Raw genomic sequence first — 19,584 nt, 5'->3', positions numbered from 1 at the left:
CAAACACCAATCAGTAACTTTTTAAAGCAAAACTTTTGAAAGAAATTCATCATAAAATCATAAACTATAAATTAAGAACAGCGGAAAAGGTTCTTTTAAAAAAATAGATAAAAGCACCCAGAACGATTCGAACCAGGTTCAAGTGTTTCAAATCTACGTACGGCTATCGGAACAAACTGTGGAACTATTTTTCAGTTTACTGATAGTGATGGAACTCGTTAAAGTTTTTTTTTTTTTTTTTTTTAGGGGGGGGGGATGAAAAGCGTGTGTGTTTTGTTTAACTAAAGAAAGTTTTCTGCATTTGTCAAGGTACTATTTTGCTCTGAAATTAACATTGCATTAAGTAATGGAATAGGAGATGAATATTTGATGTAGCAAACAAGGTGTGTTGGGAAGGCTTCACTGCCGTTTTTTCTTCTTTCTTTCTTATGACTTCTTCTCTTAGTACTTTAAGTGTATTGTTGCTAAATTCACAATTGTAAGGGACTTTAAAAAATTCAAGTGCGTAATTTATATTTTGGAGAAGTGTACATACAGTAACTTGAAGTAGTCGTCGGTTGAGTGGATGAATGTTGTCACTTTTAAGCAAGAAAGTTCCTAAAAAACAAAAACAACAGATTTTAGTTACACCTAGCACAGTAGTTAAAAAAGATACAAACATAAAATATCTTTACAGTATCTTAAAGTACAATCTGTTTAATGTTTAAGTATATACCTACTGGGACAATTTTACATACTATGTTTCTTATAAGAGTTAATTATTGCTGCCATTTAATTTACCAGTAGTATGGATTCCCCTGTCATTTAATAGGTTAGGCAGTGTACAAGGTGCGAAGGAATAACTTTAGCTGTGCAGTATTGTTCCGAGTGTCTGATGGGCACAAAATTGTTGACAGTGATAGTTGCAATAGAATGCACTTTAAAAGATTTACTGGAATAGTATTGAGTTTATTTTGTTCGTGTTAGTGTATAATGCCACAGAATTACAATACAATAAATAATAATAATAATATTAATAAAAACTTAAATAGGAGCTTACAATGAGATTTATCTTAATGAGTATACAATGATCTTTAGCAAAGGTATTTTTAGCTATTTCAGTTGCTCAGACGGAGTTCTTGACCGAGTCAATACCTTAAGGCGTTCTTGAGGATTACGATCACAACGAATTTTATCGCCAAATTTCTTGGGTCTATTGTGGCTTTAGAATTGTTACAGTGTGTTTGTGTTTTATGGAAACCGTTTTGATCATTATTAGATTTAATTCACTATTTGTTATATTAAACAGATTTAGTTCATTACTGTGGATAAGATGACGGAAGAGAGTAGAGTGAAAGCGCTGTTCTTGGTGCATGTGTCAAATGTTTTACGTTATTTTAATGCGCACTCTTTAGTTCCAAATTTGATCGTCTCTGTATGTGAAAGTTACGCAGTTTTCAAGGGTTAGTTGAAAGTTTAAGACTGTGCAATAATATGCGTATAATGTACATATTGCTGTATAATTAGCTTGTCCTTATTGCTCACAATATCTTTCTTTTCTGTTTATTCAAGAGTCCCTCCTCCTGCTGGCACAAATATTTAGCGTCTTAGTGCAGGCTGGTACATGATTCTAGGCACTTTAATGTACCTTGATTTCCGTGTTTGACAAATCTTATATTAAGCCGGTTTACCATCATCAGCTTTTCGGAAATTTCCCTACATATTTTTTCTGTTCATACATACGTAAGCTACAAGTTATGTAAACAATTCATGTTTGCAATATTTTTCCTATTGCAGCATTAATGAATATGAACATATATATACCAATTAACATCTGATGAACATAAAGTTACGTTATTGAAACTGTTACAACTTATTTTAATTTTAATAAAGAAGTGCATACTCTGACAAGAAAAATATTAATTATTTAATTAGTAGGATAGTACTCAATATCTTTCCATTCTTATTTGTTTCACCTGTTGGGAAAACAAGTAAAAGTAGAAATCAGTTTTTCTTTAATTCTTATTATTAATCATCTGCGCATGATACCGGTTAGTGCCCATGAAGAAGAATACTTAGGTACAAGGGAAATTTCATGGAAGATTATTACAAATGAGAAAAGTGATGCTATTAAGAAGAACATTGTCAACGGTATGTAGTTTCACAATCAATGTTGGGTTTTGTGTTATTTGTTTTCTTTTGATATCTGAATAATATTCTTCCTTGCAGAATTTGAGCGGCAGAAACCCAAGGAAATCCCTAAAGGCTTGGAGGATTACCTGTGTCACGTGGCGAGAACTGGTGATCCCATCTTCCAGTGGTCCAGAATTAGATTTTTGATACGCCATAAGTTGAATGCGGTAATGACTGAATTCTTTGAAACATCGTCAACATTAGACTTGCCTCATTGCCCCAATGTAGAACAGTTTGATTACGACGCAATGAAAACTAAAATTCTTGCCCGACTTGACTCATTTAATAGGTGAGTTATGCTTTCTGGAGCGACCAGCGTTTTATGTAAAGTTTATTGTTATGTATTGAACTTTATTTCAATTTATTGGATGATTTCAAAGCCTACCTGTTGCTAATTCCAGTAGTTACTTCGGTATTGTGAACTTTAAAAGATAACATACCTATGTAATACACGTAGATAATACTGTACTTTGAAATTATATTTCTGACAGCATATTTCAGATTAAAGGAAAAGAAGTGGTGTAGATGATTTGTTTCTTTGATAGTTGTACTGGAATGTTCACGGAATTGTATGGTATAAAAGAACATTGCTTAACTGATATTGTTAGTGTTTAGGAATAACTAGCTTCGATTAGCATCAATACTTAATCATAGTAGTGGGTTCTTTTGTGATGTGAATAGGGTTCTTGTGTGTGAACGAGTTATTCAGTGAGGCTAGTTTTGTAGAATAAACCTTTTAAGAAAACAAACGGAAAGTTACTCCATTATGCTAGGCCTATTGAATTATATACAGAACTTTCTGGAGCTCCTTCGTGGCTAAGCGGTTAGTGTACGCGCCTATGGCTTGGGAGACCCGGGTTCGATTCCCGGCGGGAGCTTATGTGGTTCGGATTCCACGTTGATCAGTAGGTCCATGTCTCATATAGCCTCGCTGCTGAACGAGATGTTAAACTCGAAATCAACTCAACTCAACAGAACTTTCTAACAACTGTCACACGTTTTGTTAGAGTAAGCATCTCAACGAAGCAGCATGGTCATTGATAGTTCAATGTTCCAGGACTAAGTAACTTCCAAGTGGAGACTTATCATCAAACTGCGATATTAGAAATACTCATTCTCAGGTAGCTATTTCTGCTTATTCCTTTGTGTGATATGCAATTGTATTATATTAGTAACGATAAAGTAAGTAAATTAAGGAAGAATAAGAGTTTAAGAGTAGAAACTTGAAGCGTTTTATTCTTATTGAGTCATGGATAAAAGCACTTGTGGTCTGTGGCTCGCAACTTTTACAATTGGAACGTACGATGTGACATCTTTTGTTACTCACATCTTTGTTCCATTAGTTTTTTTTTTCAAACATACGTAGATAACTATGCTCGTAATAGCTATAACTAAGTTAGCGGATGGGCAAGTTTAACGTACATCAGGAAAAACAAATACAGTTTAAAGATTCGTTGTAATTTTAATTTCATAATTAATGATTTTGTATTATTAGAAAATTGTTTTTCAAATCAACATCAACAATCCGAAATAGAAATGTAGCAATAGAAATATGAAGTTATCATACTCAAATATTATATTTAAAATGATCTGTTATCTAAGGATCTATGTATATATATATATATATATATATATATATATATATATATATATATATATATATATATATATAAGAATAAGTGTCGTTGCTTTTATTTGCCTCTTGAAATAACGAAACAATAACGCAACGAAGAGTGACTGTATCCAGTACATTAAAGATTAAGGTCCGAATTTTCTGTTAAAGCACTGGATGTGCGTGTGGAAACTTAACTTCTCATCAGGGTTGGCTGGTTTAAACCAAAAATCGAAAAATGTCCTTAAAAGTGTAAGTGTTTGTAAAATCCTGATGAACACACTTTTGTGGGTTATCACGTTTCACTCCCGTATATTATTCTTATTATATTCTGGCCTAAATCCCCCGTTCATTACTCAAAAAGATTATACTACAAAAACAGCTTTTTTTTTATATATAAGTTTATGAATGTTTATTTTTTGATTTTTTAATCGTTTGTTATTATTGTTATGTAACTGCAATCAAAGAAAGTTCTAAATATTGTTTCGTTTCATTAATGTTTACTATTGATAAAATACATCAAAATACCATACTTTTTGTGTGTGTGTGGGGGGGGGGGGTCATACAAACCCCACGAGAGGCATTTAGTAAAATGAGAAGTATCTTTGGTATCTATTTATGTATAAATGGGTCAGAGCCAAAGTGGACTCAAATAATTCGTATCTTTATTCACTTTTCTTACTGATATGCAAATTAAGTCGTTGTATTTCTTTTCGCTTGGACTAATAAAAGTCGTTGTTAACTGACTTGGACTAAATTAGTTCTTCTGTACTCTGTAGTACTTTGAAATTGTCCATATGTAATTCTGTATAATGGTTTCACTTGTGCAACTGTTTATCTTTTTGTCCTTCTGAAATGACTCTTGACAATTATATTAACAAGTAGGCCTACGTAAAGATCAGTACAACGTATGTTTATCAGGAGTCCTTCGTGAGTGAGTCGGCAGACGTATCGCATTTGTGGCCAATTAGTCCTGGTTCTGAGTTCAAATGGAGGACAATTTCTCTCGAAAGTAAGTCGAGAAGCGGTTTGGATCCGCTTTAAGCTTATGTGACCCCTTCTAGTATAACCTAGTTGTTGCATAATAACACCAAGGCGAAACAAACTTATTTCTGTCCATATATGATCTGACTACATAGAGCAAATTTTTTAAACAAAAAAAAAAAAAAAAAAAACTTTTTTTTGTTTTTTGGATAAATCCCATGGTTTTTGCCAACCCTGCTTCAATTATATTTTGCTTTATGTGTTTTTAATACCTTCTGTACGTTTAATATTTTATTTTCTTTTAGCTACAATCGTTATTACTGTTACCTGGTAAGTATTAGATAAAAATTTTGTACAATTCGCAGCAAAAAACCTGCAACATGAACATGTAAGTTTATTGTGAAACTACTAACGGCCAAGTGAATCAACAAAACGTCTAAGTGGCACGAATCGCGCCAGAAGAAACCTCGGCGTCCTTCCCTGCACACTTATTTTGGAGCAAAAGACTTCGTAGTTTCACAATAAACTGATATGCTCATGTTGCAGGTCTTTTGCTGCGAACTGTACAATTGTTACAGTGCAATATAGAGTAAAGAACCATTCTATAATAAAATATTTACGAGTATTATCTTAGTTTTGTTGTGCTGGAAATAATGATACATTTTAATTTCATTGATAGAGAATTGCTAAGTAGTATTGATGTAACAGTGAAGTTCTTTGGCATTGGGCTCAAAGATTTTTTCTTGATTTTTTTAAAATTATTTATTCATGTTGGGGTGAAAAATAGTAAAACGCTTACCTGTACGATGCGAGCGTTTGAACGGAAGACCTGTCGTCTGCTTGTTTCCCTCCGTTTGTCTGTAGTGACCGCGAAGATTAGTGAAGCCTGGGCTCTATACGAACGATAGAACTGCTTTCCCCTCACGTGTGATGATGTTCTCTGCATAGCTCGAGAGACCATACTAGCAAAATTTCATGAGTCGAGGTTGAAGACCGGGACACATCGAAGCGTTCTAGTAGGTGGTGCAATTTGATAGTTCTAGGTGAAGCTTCACGACTCCTCGCGACTAATATAATATGAAGTAATACTAATGAATTTTTATAGGTGTAAAGGATATTACGAAAGGAATTAGAAATGAGTAAAATTTCTCACTTGTTATAGTTTTCTAGCTAAAGTGCTTGAATGTTAAAGGTAAAATCTCATTTTGATAAATGAACAGGATTATAACACTGTTGAAAAATTAAATGTGAACTTTCGGTTTATATGTGTTTATAATTTTATATATATTACCTCAAAGTAGTGAAATCATAATCATATGCTAGAAAAAAGAAAGTACATTATAATCACTTTCGCTAAACTTTTCATCAGATAGAGACAGAGATAGAGAGAGATGAAGGAAATATGGGAAAGTTAATGAACTGAAAAATACCATCAAGCGTCCAGGTGGGCATCCTTTTTTGTCTCTTTACTTCTTCCCCTCCTATCTGATAAAGCATTTAGCGAGAGTGCTATTTTTTTTTAATTTGTGTGAGATTATACTGTTAACGTTTTGTAATACAGGGTTAGCATAAATGATTCGTTCGCTTTGGAAAGGCAGTATTTTCAAAAGTATTGCAGGCACACCAGGGTTGCCTAGTTTAAGCCTGCTTTAGAAAAAAACCTGATTTAAACAGAAAAAGAAAGAAAAAAACGTTCGTAAAAGTGTAAATGTTCGTAAAATATTGATGAACATACATGTGTGTGTTATGTTTCACTCCGGTCTATTATTCAGACCTAAATTCCCCGTTCATTACTCAGAGATTATACTACAAAAGCAAATTTGTTTTTTTATAAGTTTATAAAACGTTTCTTTTGCGATTTTTTATAGTTTATCATTATTGTTATGCAATTGGAATCAAAGAAAAATTCTGGGTATTATTTCGGTTTAATAATGTATGCTATTGATAAAATACATCGAAATGCCGTACTTTTTTATGTGGATCATACAAGCCCCACGAGAGGCATTTATTGAAATCAGAAATATCTTTGGTATCTATGTATGATAAATGGGTCAGAGCCAAAATGGACTCAAATAATTCGTATCTCTATTCACTTTTCACTTTTTGCAAATTACGTCGTTGTATTTCTTGAACTTGGACTTAAGAAAGTCGTAGGGAACTAACTTGGACTAAATTAGTTCTTGTGTACTCTGTAGTATTTTGAAATTGTCCATATGTAATTCTGTATAATGGTTTCACTTGTGCAACTGTTTATGTTTTTGTCCTTCTGAAATGACACTTGACAATTATGTTAACAAGTATGTAAAGCTCAGTATAACGTATTTTTATCCGGAGTGAGTCGGCAGACGTATCGCATTTGTGGCCAATTAGTCCCGGCTTCGAGTTCAAATGGAGGACAATTTCTCTCGGATGTAAGCCGAGAAACGGTTTGGGTTCCGCTTTAAGCTTTTGTGACCTCTTGCAGCATAACCCGGTTGTTGCTTAATAACTCCAAGGCGAAACAAACTTATTTCTGTCCATATGTGATATAAATATTTTACATAGAGCAAATTATTAAAAAAAAAAAAAAAAACCGAGTTTTTTTTTTCCAATAAAACCCATGGTTTTGGCAATCCTGACGTACACACACGAAAAATATATGAAAAGAACCACAAACTCATCAAGTTTATCTCTTGTATTCCAGGTGGCAGCACGAGTCCATTATCTTTCCGATTGTGTGTGGCAGTACGAGGTTAGTACTTGCCGAAAATGGAAGGAAAGCAAGAAAAAAGACGTCGTCTGGACGTGTGTCGTGTCATCAAAAGGACACATATTGAACATTTGTAGAGGGTGTATATACTTGGTGAGTTTGTGGCCCTTTTCATATATCTTTCATGTGTGTATGTGGAAAGATAATGGACTCGTGCTGACACCTGGAATACAGGAGATAAATTTGGTGAGTTTGTGGTTCTTTTCAAATACCTTTCATATGTGTACGTGTAATACTTTTGAAAATATAGCCTTTTCAAAACGAACGAATCATTTATGCTAACCCTGTAGATTAATGAGTTTTTATTTTATTTATTTATTTCCGCTTCGGTAGATAGTTCCTTATTTGCGTGTATGCTGAAACGCTTCATCAGGTAGAGAGGTAAAACTTTGGGAAAAAGAGTACTGGTTACAGTAATACTCACCATACAATAAGGAAACTTGATTTATTGGAGAAAGATAAATCCAATGGAATGGATGAGTCTTTAAGAGTGCAGGTACGCGAAGGAATGAAAAATGTCTGAAATATATGAAGAAATGATAGGAAAACAAGAAATAACAAAACAAAAAAGTGTTGACAGGCGTATTAATAAACAGAGAGGTAAGACGAAATGAGAAATTTACGGAGAAAATAATTGTAAATATTCATAATAAGATGTGTAAAACAGTAAAACAAATTGGCAAAGATAGAAAGCCGTGGGAAATTGAGTTCATTAGTTTTTATTTTTCCTATATTCTCGATATTTTTTTTTTTTTTTTCTCTTCATTTATTATTCTTTCACCTTTGCAAGAGGACGTAGAAGTTTTGACACGCTGACTGATGAACGCCTAGGCCAAAGTGCTTAAGCTAGAGACTTAAAATTTGGACACTACATAGGAGTTATGACGGAAGGTAACACTGAGGAAGAATTTTTGGAAATTCGACGCGGAAGGGTCAAAATAGAAGTTCCAGTTATTATAATATGATCTTTATATATTGAAATTCCTCATGGTCACATGCATATTAGGTATTTAGACTGTTCATTTAAAATAATTAAAACTTCTTTCAGCGTTTTTTGATACTTGACCTGGATGGGAAGAAAAAGGGGTGGGATTGTTTACTCAGATTTGCGGTAACACATTTGGCATTTTCTATTGACTAATAAAATCTTAGTGAGTGTGGGTACTGAATCAAAATTAATTTGCTTTAGTTTATTGCCTTCCTAATTTGCAGAATATCAAGCGTTTATAATTAAAAAAAAGTTTAAAAAATGCACTTAAAACTACCAAAAACTATATAGAAATCGCCCATGTATTGTAAGAATTATTTTGTAGTAATTGGTATATATGAAGTAAAATGTGAGTGAAGTTTCACATATCAGAATAACCAAAAGGAACATTGAAATCAGGTTAAAGGAACATGTAAGAAATTCTAGAATGACAGTGGTGTAGTGTCTGGACTTTCCAAACGTTTACACAATATCAGACAACACTGAAGAGGTTAAAGTTTTACGTAGATCCCCCTTCATTTATTAAAAGGAATGTGTTCGAGCTTTTTATATTAAGGTTATCAAAAATACAAGATTAAGCATGGAGAGGAAGATAATTTAAATAAGGAATGGGATGCTATAATTAATTTCATCATACAATCGATTTATTTTATATATATAGATTTATTTTGAGAATATACAAAAGAAAAAAAAATCACGTTTGTTACATACCTTTTCTTTTATCTCTACTACCGCGTCAATAGCATGATTATTATAATAAACAATATATTGCAACCAGTGTTTTAAGAGTATATCCAAGGAAAATTAAAGGCTTTCTAATCTCTCTTCCTGACTGTGTACTCGGAAAGGTAAAGTTAAAACCTTTTAAAATTGTCCCTTAGTGAAAACTGTCTTGTCTGACTAATACAATGGTTCCTTGCCCCGGACTGATAATAAGTAAATAAATAGTATAACCTCTGTCAGTGTATTTAACTATAGCACTCCTCAGCCTCCAGAAAAGCGATTGCATTAGCAGTTTTCTTCATCCTGGCTAATGCCATACAAAACTAGTGAATTTGCTCTTAAAAAAAAAAAAAAAAATGTCTTGTCTGGACCATTTCTCACCTGAAGTTTTGAATATTAGGAATGGATTCTCTTGCTGAGATTTGTTTTAACTCTTCACTCCAAGGCTAGCACAGGAAAATTCCGGATACCTCTGAATCCTAATTACTCTATCACTCTAGCTCCGTATAAATCAAAATCAATAAATCCATGATAGTCGTTCTTCAACCAATTAAATCGTACCTTGTGATTCAGAAATGCGTACGCAACAGAGAATAAACTCTTATCTCTCACTCAGGAATCAGAGACAAACAGTATCTTGTCCCTGTATACTCGGGAGCTTAAAGAAGAAAAAGAAAAAAACTTAGTGAATGTTGTAATTACAAAGAAAAAAATCGCGAAGGGATTTTTCCTAGCCTCGACTATAACCTTTTTTATTATTCTTTTTTCAGTGCGCCATTTACGATTCAAAGATTATGTGAATTGTTAACTGCTCCGAGAAAGGAATATAATAGAGTTGATAAATTCATGAGGGCTGTTGAAAAGAACATACTGGTAGTTAGCACGATTGAGCCTGGTTATTTGTAAGTATATATATATATATATATTTCATTATTCTGAATTTTGAATTTCGTTCTTCACTTACAAAATTAGAATGTGAATTCCTTCTTAGTCACTTAGTTTCAAACGTAAGGCCTTTTGTCTAGCTTTCTGTAGTATTCCAGTGTAATTTTATCTTTTTTTTCTTTTTTTTTTAAAAAATCTAGTTATATGCTCAATGTTCGACTATGGTCGATTGAACTGGGAGTTTAATGTACCGTTTAGTACCGAGGGTATATGAGACGTGGACCTACAGCTTAACGTGGGATCCGAGCCATATAAACTATCTGGAATTGCACCTAAGTGTCCGGTACCGAAGGTGTGTATGCTAATCATATAGTTAAGAGAGTTCGCTCCTTAACTATAATAGAACAGTTTTGCAATAGGTAAACAAAATACCCAGTTCTCGTAAGCATCTTTCCTAATTCTGGAAACCATATTAGGAACAGAGCTCTTTCGTGGCTAAGCGGTTAGCGTACGCCCCTATGGCGTGGGAGACCTGGGTTTGATTCCTGGCGGTAGCTCATGTTGTTCGGATTCCACGTTAATCAGTAGGTCCACGTCTCATATAGCCTCGCTGCTGAACGGGACGTTAAACTCAAAATCAACTCAACTCATATTAGGAACGTTAGAGGAAAATAGTATCTACGAGTAAGGAAGTAAGCTGTAGGTCCACGTCTTGTGCAGCTTCAGCGCTGATTACTCAAAACTATTACTGCTACTATTACTAATAATAATAATAATATAAGAGGACGATAATGTGTAGAAATATTGGAGGTTTCACAAAAATACGAATTGTCAGCACCAAATTTAGTTGTAAATTTGAAAAAAAAAAAAAAAAAAGTACATTTTAAAGTGTTTTAGCAGGTCTTAGCACTGAAAACTATTTGCTCATTAAACTGTTGGTACTGGTTGTAACTTAGTAGTATGTGAATAAGATGTTTCTTCTGTCTCCTCTGTTACAGAGTTGGGAGGACCTTTCCCTTCCAGGAAATTAGTGGCTAGCCTCTGATGTATATTTCACAACCAATATAGTAAAATGTAAAAGCCATTGAAGATTTTAATTTCATACTGAATATCTAATATATATATTTCTTTTCTTTCCTAGACGTCGCTTGGAACACATGCAACCTATGATCAATGGTGTCATGGATACGAGTGGTAGTGAACCTTCGGATCTATCGAATGACGAAGGCATAAGTAATTCTTCTAATCTCTCCAGTGATTTATCATCTCATAATGAACAGACTCATTCTGACAGTGAACCGCCAAATTTAATGAAAAGTGAAGGTAATATACTGTCAACAACATACTCCTTTTTATTCGTGATGTTGGATGAAGCTCAACTAAAATATCCAGTGATGCAGTTGTTTGATCTTAGTAGTCATTTGCGTGAGATGCTATGCTAAAATAATGGACTAATAACATAAAATGTGCTGAATATAATCTAAAATATCAGATTGCTTTATTATAGAGGACGTGGTAGTTTCGTGCTGAAGCTCAAACATTTCTAGGTGTTGCATAGCTTGTTCGATCCAGGTCATCTCGAGCCTTGGGTATGGACTAACACAATGTGCGTCATTTTTCTTGTCATAATTTACTTCCACTTCATAATTCCGTCATTATTATTATTATTATTATTATTATTATTATTATTAATTATTTATTTATTTATCTATGAACGTCTTTATACCGTGTAGAGCAAATTTTGGTACACTCCGCAGCAAATAACCTGCAACATGAGCATGTAGGTTTATTGTGAAACGACGAAGTCTTATACCCCAAAATAAGTGTGCAGGGGAGGACGCCGAGGTTTCTCTGGCGTGATTCGTGCCACGTAGACGTTATGTTGATTCCCTGCGCTGTTAGGTGTAGTTTCACAATAAACTTATATGCTTATGTTGCAGATTTTTTTGCTCCGGACTGTACCTTCTAATTCTACAACTGATACCAAATTGTTCATTGAACACTTTTCGTACATTTTAAGTTAGGGATATCAATAAGAGTTCTTTCTTTACATACATCTTTTCCTGATTCAGTTTATTTTTCTACGAACATTTTCTCATCTAATTTATGCATATATATATATTAAAATATACTTGCATCTGTCATAATTATCGTTTTTCTGTCATATTCATCATCATCGTTTTCCTGTTTCAGATGTATTATCATAATGAGTCATGTCCCTTCACAGTGACTTCATATTTCATGTGAAGTAATTTCCTATAAATTTTCTATCTTTTCTCTGGTCACGTGATCATTGTGCGTTAAGATAATGTGATGTTATCTTGACGACAACCGTTTTGTATCCTGCTCCTCTTCTTTCTTACTTTCTTCTGGTGACAATATACTTAAATCAAAAGTACTTATAGTTTTATTTTATTTGTATATTTTTAGGTGTATTCTTCAATAAAACCAGGTATGTACTTCATATTTTAGTTTTCAGTTAGCTGCAACGAGATGCAAGGCCATACTGAGTCAAGTGCCAATGATCACATTAGAAAGAAACACAAGGTTAAACAAGTCTTTTCAAACTCTTCCCGATATTCCTTTTCTTTCTTTCTCTATTTTTTAATTAGCAAAACCACAAAGATTATCAGTCATCCTTAAATATCTACATTAAACCAAACTCGAATGTAAAGTGTAAAACTAATGTTTGAAAAGTAGTCATCTTAAAATCATTTGAGCGCAACATTTCATGTGCTGTGGTAAATTAGGTCAAGTCAGTTTAGGTTCAACATCCTCGTACATCGAATTAGAATCCTAACGGTTTAAATTACTCATCATAGTTTCTTATATGCATTATAAATATTGTGTGCTCTCACACTCCGCTTTGTATGTTAAAAACTGAATATTAATATTGAGAAGTCAGTATCAAAGACTAGTTGCCTTAGAATAAAATTTAATCTTTCGAAGGCATTGCAGATATTTATTATCATTTGACCATCACAATATCATGTTACTAGTAAAGAAAACAAAACAAAACATTCTCTATTAAAAAAAAAGTTTAATTTTAAACTGTTAGATTAAATTGATAACAGCTGCATACCGAGTTCTAGATGAAATTAAGCCTCATCCTTTCTCTCAAGAATGGAACATGTGGTATCACAGGATAAACATTTCATATACTGAGGTCAACTATAATATGATAATTGAGCATAATTGAGGACTGAGCGTAATAATCAACATCTTTTGTACATTAATTACAAAAGAATACAAGAGAATTAAAATCTTATGATTTAAATATTTGATTTATCGTCTGATACGTTTCAATCGAATTTTTAGTATATATGTAGTGCAAAGAAATCTTGAAACTAATATTGAAAACATACTATCATAAATCAGAAGCGAGTTGCGGTGGTTTAGCGGTGGAGCGCTCACCTATGTTGCATGGAGTCCCTGGTTCAATCCCAGCTTTCGCCAAGTAGACTTTTGGTGAACAAACATCTTGTGCATGGGTTCTCCCGTTTTCTCCAACTTACTTTATTTCACCATTTCATTCATTTATAATCATCACCCGTAGCCTCGGAGCATAGGCATGGGACGTTAAACTAAAAAATACACAATAAATCAGACTCTCGTACAAACTCGCACTATAATTTTTGTATTTAACTTTCCTCCACTAAACTTTCTCACCTTTCTACCTAGCAGCATTATCACGTCATATTCAAAACCGGTATGGCGCCGTACCTGGCATTCTTCAATTTTTCGCTCTGTTCTTGAATATATCTTTTTCCTTTTCTCTCTTTCTGCCTGATGAAGCCAGCCGAAGTACGTATCGTTCACTTGTTACTGTGTTTCTATCTGAATTATGGCAAATAATTTGTTTTTATTATATATTTATATTAGACCAATTTGGGTGCAGAAACTTTTTTTTTCGGCTCTACGACCAGTCAAACCTTTGTCGTAAAAAAAAAAAAGTTATAACTTGAGAACAGAATGTCGGATGGAAGACGGATAAGAAGAGAAATTCATTATTTTTAGTTGTAGAAGGCTTTAATGCACAATTAGATGTGGTGCAGGGACGGCACAAGGGTACCCCCAAAGAAATTTGGAAATTCTTTGGGTGTTTTGCGAGAAGTGAAGACAGAAGTCAGAAAGACTACTTCTATTAATGGGAGACCATATGAGGTCCAACTTCTGGATGGAGTCTCCACACTTAAAAGAAGTCAGCACATGTGGAAGATGGTGTTCGGAGATAGCACCATGTAACTTTGGGAAACGATTTCTTACATCAAGACAATAATTAAAATATATATATACAGACCACCATGGATGCACAAATGCGTGAATTGTACCTGCAACCTGCAGAAAATTTGATTGAACAATGCTGAAATGGACCATAGCTTGACAAGAAAGTGTCTTAGCAATTATTTTCATCCCTAGGTTCCACTAATGTATCAATGAATACAGAACGGGGGCGACGCAAGAGTTAACCTCAATGAGAAGAAAGAAAAATTATGAGATCTTCTACAAACAAGATTATAAATCCGAAAGAGTTAACATTTAAGTGTTTCGAATAAAAATATTAACTAATAATGTAAAGTAAGTAGGGACAGAACGATTGAAGATGAACATTCGTGATGAATCTATAAAGTGTATTTATGTAACTAATTATTGTTGTAGGGGGTTAACTAATTATTGATATATTCTTATCGTCTTTTTCTTCACATTTCTTGGATTGGATGTAATTGTTTTCTCAGATGTGGGTTCATCTAGGCTTATGTATTATTTTTGCCTTTTGATGCTAGCAATTCGTCCTTCTAACTCATAAAATACACATTAAATATAGTCGTTTGGTGGTAAACAATCCCATGTAGTGCAACAAATGAATGGACAGATGTGACTAGTACAGATTCCATTTCTAGATATTCAGAGAAATATTTTAAGATGCCGAGTAACTCAGGAAACAGTGTGGTGTTGAACAAGGTTGCTTGAAGGTGTACCATGGAGAACACACAATTACAAGTCCGTTTTCTTTACTGGGACATCCTACACATCTGATTTGGTGGTGATGATAAATGAATGCACTATACGCAATTAGTTTGTAAAATTTAGTGTTAGTGACACAACTGATAAATGAGCTCCATGTCCATTGATCGACAGCATGTTCCTGGTGAGCTGCTCAAAATCACCGTGAAAGCAGACTCTCGAAAAAGTCTTCATACAATCACGGACTAGTTTGGCATGTACCATACCACTGTTGTTCAGTGGCTTTGCGCAATCTATCAGGTGACTCAGTTGGACTCATGGGAGCTACATGAGTTACACTGATTAATAAAATCGCAGTTTGGAGATGCACTTCTTTTTGTATGGAATAATAGGGAAAGATTACTGCATCGGTTTGTCACTTCCAATGAGGAAATTCGGTCAACTACAACAATCGGAAACGTTTAGGGCAGTGACCGATCGTGATGAGCGAACAGGACGTTTCCCAAAAACCACTAGTCCACCCCAGGAGGTATTGATGCTAGTATTGAACGCTACATTCCTGAATTCCATTAATGCACCGCAAATTGTTGACAATTATCCAGCAATCGTCACCAATGGTGGTCCTTTTGAAAATCTCATAAATTTCCTTCTCTTTGAGGTTAACCCTTACTCCGTCCGTCCCAGTTCCACATCCATTGGTAGCACTAATAGAATCTAGGGATGAAAAATAATTGTTAAACCTTTTTACCCGAGCTTGATCCGACACTTCGTTCTCGAGCTATGATCCTTTGTAGCATTGTTCCGTCCAAATTTTGGCGGGCTACAGCTACGATAATCATGCGTGCACGTATTGGTGCACGCATGATTGTCCATACTTTTTTTCATATCGTCATGTAAGGAATGATTTCCTAAAGTCATTTGATGTTATCTTCGAACACCCCGTTCTGTATGTGACGGAGTGTTTTAAGTGTGAAGACTCATCTGCATCCAGACGCCTCATCGCCTACGGCTGGGGTGCTCTTTCTGACTTTAATGAATATTTTCTGCCTTTACTTTTCGTAGAATAGCCAAGGAATTCCCTATTTTTTTTGGGGGGGGGGGGGGGGGTTGAGGGTGGCTACCCATGTGTCGCCCAGCACCACATCCAGTGCATTAATGCCATCTACGACTAAATGTAATATGTCTCCTTTTATCCGACTGCGATCCGCCTTTCCATTCTCAAGTTATGGCTGGTTTTGCATTTTTCCGACAAATTTTAGACTGGTCATAATAGAGCCGAAAGCAAGCATTTCTGCACCCAAGTTGGTTCATACTTATTTTAGTATCAGGAATCACCTCCCAAGAGGTTGCGAAGTTGTTTCCGAATGTATATATAAAATATATAGGCCAGTGGTTCCCAACCTTTTGCGACTGACGACACATTTTACTGAATGCCTTCGACATCGTGACACACACACTTGATTTTTTATAAGCAGTAACATAACTAAATACAGTAGTATAAACCTAAGTTTGAGTACAGTAGTGACTCTGTAGCACTGAACATTGTTGTTGCTGCTGGAAGCGTTGACTGATACAGTCTGTTTCGAAATTAATTTTAAATAAATTATAATAAATATTTAATTATTTTAAATTGTAAAATTTTGCGACACACTGGTTGGGAATCACAGACATAGTTTACCACAGTTAGTAATGAAAAACATGACATATCAAATCGTGTGTGCCAGATTTGATGGTTATATTTTATACTTAAGAAACCGACTGGAAGTCGATTTTTTAAAATCGAAAGTGGTCTTTTTTTTTTTATCCGGATTTAGAATGTACGCAAGAAGAGACGTTTGTCTCAAGCTTTTTTTTTTTTTTTTTTTTCTAAAATGTTTCCTTTGCTCTCAAAATGACATCGAAATTATAATGGAAAAATTAGCTGAATATATATATATATATGGGTTTATAAAATTGAGGAACGTGATGTCTGTTAAAATAATGAATACTATGACAACTAAATCGTGAATTCATTATTAAATTCTTAAATTTCCGGCTTGCGTCAAAGAGCGGAAGTCGAAGATTTTAGATGGAATATAGTAGTTTTTTGCTGCAGGGTTGGAAAGTACGAAATCTTGAAAGTATGACGAGAACAGCGTTACATGATTCCGTAATCACAGTGTCATTTTAAGGTCAATGGAAACTTATAGAAAAATGAAATGATATGCAACGCAATTTGCAACATTATAGCATCGATATGTAGTTCTTAGCCATTGACACCAATCTTGTGTTTGCAGCAACCTATGATACATTTAATGAGCATTTCGTATTCTTCTGACATTCATCTCTGTTCTATTAATACTTCCTATGTGTTCTTACAAATAGATTTATGAAGTAGGTTCCAAAATTTATTAAACAAAAAGACAACTTCGCAGCTGAATAAATTCATTATAGCTTTGCTTTGTATATAAGGCTCCTGATAATTAGTATTTCTCTTGTTCTTCTCTAAAACAATATTGAAAATTGGAAACATTACCGAAGGTTTTGTTTCTATATTGTTGTTCAGTGTAAGCTTACGAAGATGATTCCTTACGCTAAATAGAATAAAATAATGATACTGCTTTCTGTATTAGTTTTAAATTTATTAGGAAAGTTCTTCCGAGGTAGTTATTAAAAATGCATATATCACAATTTTTGCATATCTAATTAAACATCAACAAGTGAATTTAAGGACAAAAGGTAAATGGTTCATGTTCCAACTTCATAGGAAGCTGTTTGTCTTCATTTAGCATTGCATTAACAGTAGAACTCAAAATGTTCTCATTCAAACATAATTCATTTAATCGTCTAATTTTCGCTGACTGGAGTCAACATTGTCAACATTTGGTAAGGAGAGTTCCCTCATGACTAGTATTGTAACCGTATGCCTCGGGTTCGTTACCCGTGGGAGCTCATCCAGTTTGGATCTGTTGTTAAGTTGTGGATCTACATTTTATATAGCGCCGGTGCTGAAAGAGACGCTAAACTCGCGGGATTAAATTTCACAGATATGCACTATTAACATTTATGAGACAAGCATCTTGACGCTTCAGATGCTGATTTTCATTACATGGAAGCTTTAAGATGTTTGCGTTTACAAGCGCATATATATATATATATATATATATATATATATATATATATATATATATATAGATAGATAGATAGACAGATAGATAGATATGAAGGTGTATAATTATTACCTGTGTAATTTATTTCCACGAAACTTTCTGTAGTTTCTTGCCTGTGTGTTGAGAATACTGATAGTTGTCAGCAAAAACTTCACGATTAAATGATTGAACACATTAACAGGATACAGAATATTTATAAAACAGCAGTTCAAGTGACTTATATGAAGAATAACAAAAGGACATTTATTAGTTTCATGTTTTAGTTTTCTCGAAGCTGTTGCCATCATTGTGATGGCTACAGAACTTGCTACTAGTTAGGAATCTGAGATTCGACTGCAGATTGTCTTAGCTTTTGGTTGGCAATGTCATATCATGTTCATGGGTTTCATCAGGGTTTATTTTATTTCTTTTCATTTTATTGTATATTTATATTTTTATTTTGCTTAAGGAATCATCTCCGATAAAAGTTTGTTCTTAGATTTTCTTATTACGCCTGGTAGTTGGTATTAAAATGTACATTGGTTTAAAATATTTTCTTTTGTTTGTTTGTTTAGAGGTGGAAACCGAAGAAATTAATGTTCGCATCGATGATCCATCCATGAGAGTGAATGAAAACGTAGAAATCAGTGAAAATGATGCTAAACAAGATATTGAGATGCAAATAGACGAAACCAAAGATATTCTGGAAACAAAAAGTGAAGAAAATAATAAACCTGAGGAAATAAGTGCTAAAACTGTAGTTGACGATAACATAATAGGTGAAAACGTTACAGTGAAATGTGATGAAGAAGTGACCTGCTGTGAAGATGTATCTACAAAGTGTGAAGAAGATGTGAGTGTTCAGTGTGAGGACAGTGTTACAACAATGAAGTGTGAAGAAGAAACAAGTGTTGAAAGTGTGGAAGTGGTAGGATTGGAAGTGAAAGTAGATGACTCTGAAAGTTCAGAAACTGCCGAAACTGTAAGACAAAGTAACAGTGACGGCAGCTTTTTGTATGTACCTCCGGGAGATCAGAGAGTTGGTGAAAACATAATATTGGAAGAGGATAAGAACTTACCGTCAGATACCGGAAATGCCGTTGTTTTACCGGATATGTGTTCACAAACAAGTGAGTCTTCAACCGACTCAAGCGATACAGTGGAACTATTGTCAGCGTCAAATGTAGCAGAAACTACAGAAGAAAAGAAAGACGTAATAATGGAAAAAGTGTCGGTAAGACTTCATAGTTAGCTTCCATTCTTTTTAGTTTTCTCCTTTAGTGTTCTCATCCTTCCACGGTTATTAGACCTAACACGAATATTTATCTTCATAAATGTAATAATAGGTCTTAAGGCATGATTTTGGTTGATTGGAGTT

At 34.1% G+C, this 19,584-nt stretch overlaps 1 protein-coding gene across 1 annotated transcript in view; it reads left to right on the top strand.

Annotated features, from left to right (window-relative positions):
• The window catches only part of LOC145688372 (uncharacterized), a 53,001-nt gene that overhangs the window by 6,903 nt on the left and 26,514 nt on the right, over positions 1 to 19,584 (top strand). The window contains exons 2-5 of the mRNA XM_081762536.1: positions 2,209 to 2,461; positions 9,999 to 10,130; positions 11,255 to 11,436; positions 18,782 to 19,440. Coding sequence (XP_081618662.1) covers positions 2,209 to 2,461; positions 9,999 to 10,130; positions 11,255 to 11,436; positions 18,782 to 19,440 — 1,226 coding nt within the window. The remainder of the gene's footprint in view (positions 1 to 2,208; positions 2,462 to 9,998; positions 10,131 to 11,254; positions 11,437 to 18,781; positions 19,441 to 19,584) is intronic.

This window comes from Thermobia domestica, chromosome 6 (genome assembly GCF_964235325.1).
Source record: "Thermobia domestica chromosome 6, izTheDome1.hap1.1, whole genome shotgun sequence".
NCBI lineage: Eukaryota > Metazoa > Arthropoda > Insecta > Zygentoma > Lepismatidae > Thermobia > Thermobia domestica.
Note: the sequence above shows the minus strand (reverse complement) of the source record. Positions and strands in the feature narration are given on the sequence as shown.